The following is a 10,806-nucleotide window of genomic DNA, read 5'->3' on the forward strand; positions in this document are numbered from 1 at the left end:
AAATTTACATAGGCATAGATACAACAAAACAAACAAACATATATATGTTTTTAATTTTTTAGTATACTTTAAAAATTATATAAATAAGTGGATATTCTTCTTTCTTTGCATTAACATACTTCCAATTTTTTAGTATATTTCCAATTTATTTTTATAATTAGTATACTTCCAATTTTAATTCACAAAGAATCTAATAATCATCTTCACATACTTTAATGTTGCATGAATTTTATTATAAAAGGAATCAAGCTGCAGATGAAAGCGACACATCACGTTGCTTCCGCACTATAATTTACCCCAAAAAGGTAATATTTAATTCTAAATCATTGAATTTAATTCATGTTTGATAATCTTATGATTGACAACTATGCATATATGTTATAATGTTTATATATTTTACTTTAATGAACTCAACCCAATGAATATTGAACGGATTGGGTAACCGATTAGGCCAAATCCGGTCCAACCCAACCCAACCCGCATACACCCTTAATCAATCATGCCTACTTCAATACTCTGAGTTTATGTTTTATTAAAATATAATTTTTTACACAATTTAATAAAATATAAAAACGGATCACAAAATATATGACTTGAATCTAATATTTCAAACTAAATAAAAAACTGAAAGACGGACACAGGAGTAGACCTCGTGTATTAAATAATACTACTAGTAAATGAATTATTAAAAGAGGGAAATTTTATTTTTTAATTTTAATGGGTTAGAGGGAGAAGTTTGGTTTTGAAATATTGTAAACCGTGAGTATCGTTCCCTTACTTTCCCCTTTCGCTCTTCTTCTTCTTCATCGATTCCTCTTCTTCTTCTTTCACCATTTTTTACAATAGCAACCTGACCGCCGCCGCTACCGCGTACCTGAATCGCGACCTGACCGCCGCTGCCGCGTACCGCACAGACACGGTCACTCACCTCCCTAAGGTAAACTTGTCGTTTGTTGATTTTTGATGATGAATGATGAGTGATTGTTTGTAGTTTGTACATTGGCTGATGATTGGGTAGGGTTTTTCTAAATCTATAAAAAAAATTTAGGTTTTTAGACATTTTTTATTTGGGAAATTTTGATTTGTTTCTTTGATTGATTGAATAAATATACTCAATCCTTCTTATACATAATAGAAAATTTTGATTGATGATGTTGTCATGTTGAGTTAAAAAAACAAAATAATACAATTGTTAGTTTTTATTAGTTTTGTTAAATTGGTTAAACTCTAATCTGTTTGCTAAGGGTTTGTTTCTAAATTCTAATTTTATTGTTGTTTCTATTTTTTGATTGTTACTTTGTTATTGTTTCTATCATAATACTTATTGTTATTGTTTGTTGATTTGCATCAGAAAATTGAAATGAAATTTGGTAAAATTGACTTTTTTAACTTCAATTTGATTTCGGATGTTGCTCTGTACTGTTGGCCTTTCGATACTTTCCGAGGCTCTTTCTAAGACTAAACTGTCTTCCGTATCTTTGAAATCAAAAACCTGTTGATTCCTAGCCTGCCAAATTTCACAAGTTACTGCAGCAACATAACTCATATCCTCTGCATTAAGGTGGGCTAGGCTGTGAACCAACCAACCTATGAAATCCCACTGATAGCTTCCAAAATTGACTCCTAATTTCGAACCAAACCAAATTTTAGATGTGTGGTGGCAGTCCATAAAAACGTGATTAATAGTCTCTTCCTTTTGGAGACACCTAGGACAGAGAATTAGACATTGAACTCCACGCTTACTAAGTGCGCTTCTAACGGGGATAGCTTGTTGGATGATTCTCCAAATCAGTGCTTTGTGTCTAGGGATAGTGGCCATGCTCCAAAGTTTCTTCCACTCATTGTGGTAGGGGTCAGAATGCGCAGAACTAGGTAGGACAGTGTTCTTCAAAATCATTCCTTTCATTCTGAAACAAACACAGCATGGTAAAAGGACGAACCCTTCTTCGTTTTGTTATGTTGAATATGTTTTGAGTTTATTGAACTAAATGTTAGGTTATTAATTTTTTGTTGTGGGGTTTATTGATTTGTGAGATTTTTTATCTCAATTTAAGATTTAAGATTGAACTATACTATAGAAGGTGTTGTATAGTTGAATTGGTGTGCTTGTGTGTGTGTTTCATAGGATCAAATTGCTTCATTTGCCACTAAATCTTCCAAGAGAAATGCTATGTGCAAACGCTATCTACAGACTAGTGCATGATCTTTGCAGTCCCCCATGGTTTTAACATTGTTGCTTCGTCTTTAATAGTATTTTTCCCTTATGCAGGAAATGATAAAAGGGTGTAATAAATTACCGACATTGTCCAACCTCTTGAAGAAGCTAGACCAAGAATTTAAAGAAAAACTTTGGACTATAATTAGGGATAATGGTAGGGGTAGCTCATTACTTAGGCTACTAAAACTTGTCCCAGACGACAACGTGGAGTTTCCAACTCCTTTGTTGATGCAGTTCATGAGATTTTATAGTGTAGACCACGAATCCAACCCCACATATTATAGTTTTAACGTTTGTGGTGGTCAACGAATGAATGTCACCTTGCAAGACGTTTTATATTTGACCAGCTTACCGATCATTGGCCGGGCGGTTGTCCCCAATGATAGTAGGGACAACAATGCTTTTCACCGAGTTTTCTCGGCTCATGAAGATCGGAAGCTAATTACCCTAGTCGAGTTACAATCATTATGTACCGATTTGAGTAGAAATGAGGAGGAGAGGATCAAAGTTGTACTACTAATGATTGTAACATGTTTAATAACCCCTGATGGCAATGGCCATAATTGCAATACTTCATACGTGAAGTTTATTGAAAATTTAGATGAGGTGGATTCATTTGCTTGGGGTGCAGCATTGTTGGCATACTTATACCAAGGCATGAAGAAACATATTTTGAAGCAGAAGAACTTAGATGGCTTCCTATGGCTTATACTTGTAAGTTCAATTTTTTTCTCTTTTATCTTTTTTTCTTCTTATTTTTTGCTTTTGATAACTTTTTAACCAATTGTTTTTTTTGTAGGGATTCTTCTTTTATCATTTTAAAGAACTATTTGACATTTTCGATATAGATGGGGACCAAGTGATGACGCCTGCGGTGGGTGTGCCAATGATTTTTCCTTTGATAGAGAAATTGTCTCCAATCGGAAAAAACCACCACTCGAAGATTGATAACGCCCTAGATGTAAAAATTGACCGTGTACGTGTACTGCTGGAAAACGTGGAGGTACTGTTTTTTATCTTGTTATAAAATACTTGTTATATGCTTGCACATTTCATAACTAACCAGAATTCTACAATGTACATGTTATTTAGCAAGACTGTTCGATTGTAATTCTATTGTAATTTTTTGTTACAGGTCGAAGGTATCACATGGGACCCATACACCTGAGAAATGCTGCCTGATCACTTGCATGATCAGATCCAATTCTGTACAATTGTTGCCCCGGTTTTTTGCTACAATAATGTGGAATATCATCTTTCACATCGTGTAGCAAAACAATTTCCGGTTCTTAATGAAATTGATTTGACAGATATTGGATCTGATCTGACTGTGATTAATTTCAAGGTAAATGTCGGCCGACACTCGATCAATTTCCAAGACCACTACAAAAAGGAGATCCAACAATGGAATAAGCGTTAGTTAGCACAAAGCTACCAACTTGGGGAATCATCCACTGATCAGCGGACAACCTCTCCCTAGCTGGCAGACCCTTCCCTGCCACACACCGCTCCCGAGGGATCGGAGACTACTAGGGAAGACACAACCTCTCCCCAGCTGGCAGAACCTTCCTCGCCACACACTGCTCCCGAGGGATCGGAGACTACTATGGAAGACACAACCTCTCCCTAGCTGGCAGAACCTTCCCCGCTAGAAACTAGCTTTGAGACTCAAACTAACACTGCTAATAGATTTGTTCATTCCGAAAGTCACACGAAAGCTATGTTACCAAAAAAGACAAGAATCTAATAATCATCATCACATACTTTAATGTTGCATGAATTTTATTATAAAAGGAATCAAGCTGCAGATGAAAACGACATATCACGTTGCTTCCGCACTAAAATTTACCCCAAAAAGGTAATATTTAATTCTAAACCATTGAATTTAATTCATGTTTGATAATTTTATGATTGACAACTATGCATATATGTTATATGTTATAATGTTTATATATTTTACTTAATAGGATGAAATAGATGTGTGTTCAAAGTTTCTGAAGCAACATGAAAACAATATCGACTTTCATATCCCTGCATGGATTACAACTGTTGGCAAAAGAGGTACTATGGTTACTTTTAAGTTGGACAATGGTAGATGGCTATTGTGTGGAGGCATGTCAGTAGCAAAGGCTAATAATTTTAGGAAACCAACCGATGTTTACCTTGTATATGAGGAAGATAACAAGTTTCAAATGTGGCTCAATGAAAGATTTGAAACTAAATCAGAGCCCAATAAGCACAAACTGTACTTATAGTTTATTGAATTTTTTTACCATTTTTTTTTTAAATTTCAGAATTAACTCAACACTTATTATGATTAGAAATCTATAGCTTAAATACTTAATAAAACAAATTCAATATAATTAAATTCAACTACAATATAAGTGGCAGAACTGACTGTTATCAAAATAAAATAATTCTCAAGTTAATGATATTACATTGATGCATATAATATATAGACATATAGATCACCACCTCCTTTGATAATTTTGTGTCAACTAAAACTATAAAGAGAAGCAGCTAGATAATGCACTTTGAGCAGAAGCAATAAAGAAGCTAGATACTTTTTGTTATGTTAACCGAACTGATAAATTTTTTGCAGGATGAAACCATTTTTAATGGTTATCCATTCCATGCTACTTATATTAAAACCATATAGTACGTATCTTTGTATTGTAGCTTCAAAATCTCCAGCTGGAAGCTATGCCTATGCCAGAGTCATTTCACTTCAATCGGTCAGACCAAAAGAAATTGTTCAATCACATTGTGTTAAAAAAGAAATTGTATTTTTTTCTTATATTTTTGTTTTCGTAAATTGGAATCTCTTCTTAATTATAAAGATCAATCTCTTAAAATTTATTGGACTCAAATGGGGTTGGTTAACTTGATCTTTTTAAAAGTTTGAATGTTACAGTATACCAAGTTAGAGATTTCTCATGCCTTTAAAGAAATTGTGTGTAAATTTTCTTTGAAAATGTTAACGAGTATCCACAAGATATTCTTTAAATATTCACAAATTTTTTTAAGAATTAATATTAATATGTTTAACTAGTGCTACTTTCTAAAAATACTGTTTAGCATTTTTCACATTTTAATACCGTGGGAGTAATTTGCATGGTCATTTATCTTATAAGTGATTCATCGTGTACAAGTGTTCTACCGAATATGAATATTACGAAATTCATTGTTGAATTGAAAGTTTATATCGTATAGATCATCCATAAATTTTTATTAAATTTTTTTAAAAATCATTTGATATGTTATTGAGACTCATCAAGATTTACGTTATTTGAAATGATCCATATTAGAATTTACTGTCTATTGATTTTTTATGTTATCAAAGCAATTTCTGACACTCTCATTCACAAGTCTCATCATTCTTTCACTTTTTTTTTTCTCTATGAGGGAATTGCATACCCAAACAAGCAAGGAATGAGGGTTTATACAAGTTTATGGAATGCTGATGATTGGGCCACAAGAGGTGGACTTATTAAGACAAATTGGACTAATGCACCATTTATTGCCAAATTTAATCATTTTAGGGCAAGAGCATGCAAATGGCATGGAGCAGTGAGTATTGACCAATGTGCTTCCAATATAGCTTCAAATTGGTGGACTTCTCCAATATACAAACAATTGAGTTATGCTCAATTGGGTCAGATGAATTGGGTTAGAGATAATTATATGATCTATAATTATTGTAGTGATACCAAAAGATTTAATGGACAATTGCCTCCTGAATGTTTTAAGGCACAATACTAAGAATGAGAAGATTAATGTATGTTTGAATTTACGGTGAAAATAGCACAATCACAATAAGTCAGCCGCTACGATTTTTATGGAAGTTATACTATGGAGCTTTAAAAAATTACGATGTTATCGTAATTTTGTGAAACTTATTGTTCATTCAAACATAATGGAATGGCAAGCTAGCCCTGAAATTGTATGTGTTTTTGTCTTTTTGGTTTTTTGTCCCATTTATTTGATGTTACAAAATTTGTGATTTAATTTTATTCTTGTTCTTCAAGAAGTTAATAATAAGATATGTTTGTTTGTCTATTGCAATAATATTCATATATTTTATTGTTGTCCCTAGTGTGTTGATGTGATCTTATTTGATGGAGAGAATTAGCTTATGCTTATGGCATTATAGCTGTAAATTGGTGGACTTCTTCAATATACAAACAATTGAGTTATGCTCAATTGGGTTAGATTAGATGAGTTGGGTTAAAAAAGAAATCTTATTTTTTTCTTAGAGTTTTTTCGTAAATATAGGAATCCACATATTGTAATTACAGAGATTAATTTAAAATTTTATGGAACTCAAATGGATCAACTTGATACAAAGTTTTAATGTTAGTATTAATATTTTTCACTTTCGCGAGGATTTGAACCGACATTTACTTCTTAATTTTTTTTTGTTTATAATGAGCTGGTAATCGAACTTATAATCTATAACATACTATCAAATTCTCTCACTACTAGACCAAACCTAGTAGCTTACTCCTTAACTCTTTTCACTATTAGCTCAAACCATTCGATATTTATTTTGTCCCAAAATAAATTACATATATTTAATACAATATGTGTCAAAAAAAAATTTAATCCAATACTTATTTTATCCTAAAATAAATTACCTATTTCTTTTATGCGCACTATTCAAATAATCAACTTTAACGATATATTCTTAAAAAAAAATATTAACTTTAACCATTTATTCTTTTACTAATATATAAATACAAATATTATTATATAAGACGTTGTTGGATTTATCTCGATGAGTAATTTTAAAATATATAATTTTTGGGGTTTGCTAATTTTCCATACTAATATATGTTAATTCTATTTAAAAATAATTTAAATAAATAGATTTGAGTGTAATAGTACCCTTCAAACAAATTTTTATTTCACTAAATTTACTTATGTAACTAATTTTTATTAGTTTTTTTTTTACAATTAATTTTTATTAGTCATTACATAAACTATCCACTATATCTAAATAAATCGAAGATGTAGACGATCATAATTGGATTCAAATTAAGATGCTGTGATTTTTATTGATTTGCCGATTTTTAACCCGAATACGACGGATGCTCGGCTCTAATTTTTAGTAACCAATTTTTCCCAGTTTGTTGGCTTGATTGGTAAAAGATTTTTTATGGTTGCGGCCATTAAGTCTTGTGTGGTGAGAGATCACACTTTATTCTCTTGAGTGTCGATTACACTTAAGATGATCAATTCCCTCTATCAATCTTGTCGTGTCAGGTACTAGTAATTAGAGTAGTAGTATGTATCTTTGTATTGTAGCTTCAAAATCTGCGGTTGGAAGTTATGCCTATGCCAGAGTCATTTCACTTCAATCGGTCAGACCAAAAGAAATTGTCCAATCACATTGTGTTAAAAAAAGAAATTGTATTTTTTTCTTATATTTTTGTTTTCCTAAATTGGAATCTCTTCTTATAATTATAAAGATGAATCTCTTAAATTTTATTGGACTCAAATGGGGTTGGTTAACTTGATCTTTTTAAAAGTTTGAATGTTACAGTATACCAAGTTAGAGATTTCTCATACCATTAAAGAAATTGTGTGTAATTTTTCTTTGAAAATGTTAACTGAGTATCCATAAGATATTCTTTAAGTATTCACAATTTTTTTAAAAAAATTAATATTAATATATTTAATTACTGTCACTTCCCAAAAACACGGTATAGCATTTTTCACATTTTAATACTGTGGGAGTAATTTGCATTGTCATTTATTTGGCAGCATAAAAATTTGCTTTGTCTATTGCATTTTTTATGTTATCAAAGCAATTTCTGACACTCTCATTCACAAGTCTCATCCTTCTTTCACTTTTTTTTCCCCTCTAAAATACAACTAGTCTAGTCTAGTAGTCTATAATGGTGAATTGGTGACCTAGTGAAGTTTCAGTATTCACGGTTGATACCTACACCATATCAAAGCTATTTTAAATTATATTATATTAAAATTATAAAAATTATATATTTTGAAAATACTTATGAGACAAATCAAATATCTCATATGCTAATATTTGCATTTATATATTAATAGAAAAATATGGTCAAAAAGATAATATAAATAGTACACAGTGTTAAAAATAGGTCATTTATTTTTGAACGGAGGGAGTAATTCTTTGGGTTAAATAAGTTTTTGGACAGTATAGTTTTTCAGAATTTTGTTTTTAGTTCCTGAAGATTTTTTTCGCACTTTTTAATCTCTAAAGTTTTTTTCGTCAGTGTTTTTAATCCCTACTTTTCATTCAACTCGTGCATATCATTCGAAATTTAATTTTTTTTTCATGCGGTCGTGTTTAGTACATTATATGAATCTCTCTTACAAAAGTTTAAAATTTTTTTTAACAAGTGATGAATTAAATATGAATTTTTTAGTTTTTTGGGTTAAATATATTTTTGGTCCGTATAATTTTCCAGAATTTTGTTTTTAGTCCCTGAAGATTTTTTTTGCACTTTTTAGTACCTAAATTTTTTTCCGTCTGTGGTTTTAATCCCAACTTTTCATTCAACTCGTGCATATCATTCTAAATTTTAAATTTTTTTTTGCGGTCGTGTTTAGTACATTATATGAATCTCTCTTACAAAAGTTAATTTTTTTTACCAAGAGATGAATTAAATATGGATTTTTTAGTTTGTTTTACATAAAAATTCATAAATAGTTAATCTTACGTTAAAAATTCTAAATTTTTATCGGAGATATTTTTATAATATTATAAATATGAATACAAAAAATTATTAAAAATGTGAAAATATACGAGAGTTTGATTAAAAGTAATTAGAAATTTAATCCTTAGACTCATATTTTGTTTCTTTAGTTAAACAGTTTATCTTAAATTTGAGGTGAGTTACCAGCAATATATGTTAAATTTTTTTTTTACTAATCTACTCTCTTTGTCCCTAATTATAAGCACTCTTTCAAAGAAAAAAATTGTCCCTAAATATAAGTCTCTTTTCAATTCCCTAGATATATTTATCATTACTTTTCCAAACATAACTTTACTTTGCATTGAAATACGTAAAGCTAACTAAAAATACATCTTTTCACAAAGGACAATATAATAATTGTAATACTCAAAAAGTAAATATTTATTAGACTACAAACTTTTCTTAATAATCTTGAAAAATTACAAAGGAGACTTATATTAAGGGATGTATGGAGTATAAATTAGTAAACTAGTATAGGGTCTGTTTGGTAGGAGAGAAAAATATAAGAGAGAAATAAAAACACTAAAACGTCCAAGTGCATACATTAGTTTTCGTGTTTTTATTTCTCTCTCCTATCAAACAGAGCCTTAATATTAAAAATTAGGCTAAATTGTAGTTTTGATCCTCTATGTTTTAGAAAGTTGTGATTTTGGCCCCCTATGTTTCAAAATAATAGTTTTGGCCCTTTATATTTACCCCATTTTGCAAAACGTCAATTTTGACCAAGTCAATGCTGATGTGGCAAGTCACTTAAGTGACCCAACTGCCACATCAGCATTTTTGTCAATTATAATTTTAAGAAGAAAAAAAAAAGGAAAGGGAGAGTCACGTCTTTATGGTGATTTACTTCGAGTGTTCCATGGTGATTTCATATTCATTGAAAAGGAGGGAGATTCATCTGGCATGTATTAGTTATATTCATTGTGATAAACTAATTGAGTGGTGGATTTTATTAATTCCAGATCTCCTGTATTTTAAATTTCAAAAACAATACTAATTTTTCCCTCTTTTAGTAGACCCAACTGAAGAGGGAGAATGTATCTATTAGTTGGTTGAAATAGTTAAGTTGGTTTGATAGTTGGAGTTAAAGACAAAAAGGTGAGACATTAGTGACAAGGTGTAAATAACCGGATGCATAACATAATAAAGAGAGGACATGGTCTTTGGTTTTGGTCTTTTTGAACTTGAATTTGGGAGGAAGATCCAAAGTTTTAGCACCAGGAGGAGATGGTATTCATTCACAATATGTTTGGATTGGCAGTGAATTTTACATGGAGAAGTAGAACATGTGACTCTTCTTTTTTTTTTTCAAATTACAAGTGACAAAAATAAAAAGACGGCAGTTGAGTCACTTAATGACTTGTCACATTAGCATTTATTTAGTTAAAATTGACCTTTTGTAAAATGAGGTAAATATAGAGGACCAAAACTGCTATCTTGAAACATATGAGACCAAAATCACAACTTTCTTAAACATATGGGGTCAAAAGTGCAATTTAATTAAACAAAAAAAATTATATTAAGCTACTAGTATAAAAATTATATTAATGCTTGTTATAATTATAATTAATAATGCTTGTAACGTTGTACCGAGATTCAATCTTAGTTGGTCTTGTCCTCTTGTATTTACAATTTATTTATATGAATGCTTTGAAAAAGTTGAAAGAAATATGAGAAGTGACACATCCTTCAAAAGTTCACAAAATATTAGGGTGCATCATCTGATTTTACACTATACTCCCTATTCCCTCTCTCTTCTCTACTTTCTTCTACACCCCTCTAACCCGAAAACTTGTCCATAAAACCCCCAAACCTCAGTCTTTATTACCATCACCTATCTCTACACCT

At 30.8% G+C, this 10,806-nt stretch overlaps 2 protein-coding genes across 3 annotated transcripts; both read left to right on the top strand.

Moving 5' to 3' along the window:
* Positions 1-1,330: 1,330 nt before the first annotated feature.
* On the top strand, positions 1,331-4,590 carry LOC123882922. Of its 2 annotated transcripts, XM_045931576.1 has the most exons (4): positions 1,331-2,932; positions 3,018-3,221; positions 4,013-4,076; positions 4,186-4,590. In XM_045931576.1, the coding sequence occupies exons 1-3, from the start codon at positions 2,264-2,266 to the stop codon at positions 4,028-4,030; spliced, it is 891 nt and encodes a 296-aa protein (XP_045787532.1). In that variant the 5' UTR covers positions 1,331-2,263; the 3' UTR covers positions 4,031-4,076; positions 4,186-4,590. The 2 variants fall into 2 exon arrangements, with proteins under 2 accessions (XP_045787532.1, XP_045787531.1); XM_045931575.1 differs by lacking the exons at positions 4,013-4,076; positions 4,186-4,590 and adding an exon at positions 3,354-3,572.
* LOC123884333 (probable xyloglucan endotransglucosylase/hydrolase protein 26) lies at positions 4,285-5,980 on the top strand. The gene is made up of 3 exons (XM_045933417.1): positions 4,285-4,463; positions 4,821-4,953; positions 5,624-5,980. Exons 1-3 carry the CDS (start codon positions 4,285-4,287, stop codon positions 5,978-5,980), a joined length of 669 nt encoding a protein of 222 aa, XP_045789373.1.
* The last annotated feature ends 4,826 nt before the right edge of the window (positions 5,981-10,806 follow it).

Source organism: Trifolium pratense, linkage group LG5 (assembly GCF_020283565.1).
Source record: "Trifolium pratense cultivar HEN17-A07 linkage group LG5, ARS_RC_1.1, whole genome shotgun sequence".
Lineage (NCBI taxonomy): Eukaryota > Viridiplantae > Streptophyta > Magnoliopsida > Fabales > Fabaceae > Trifolium > Trifolium pratense.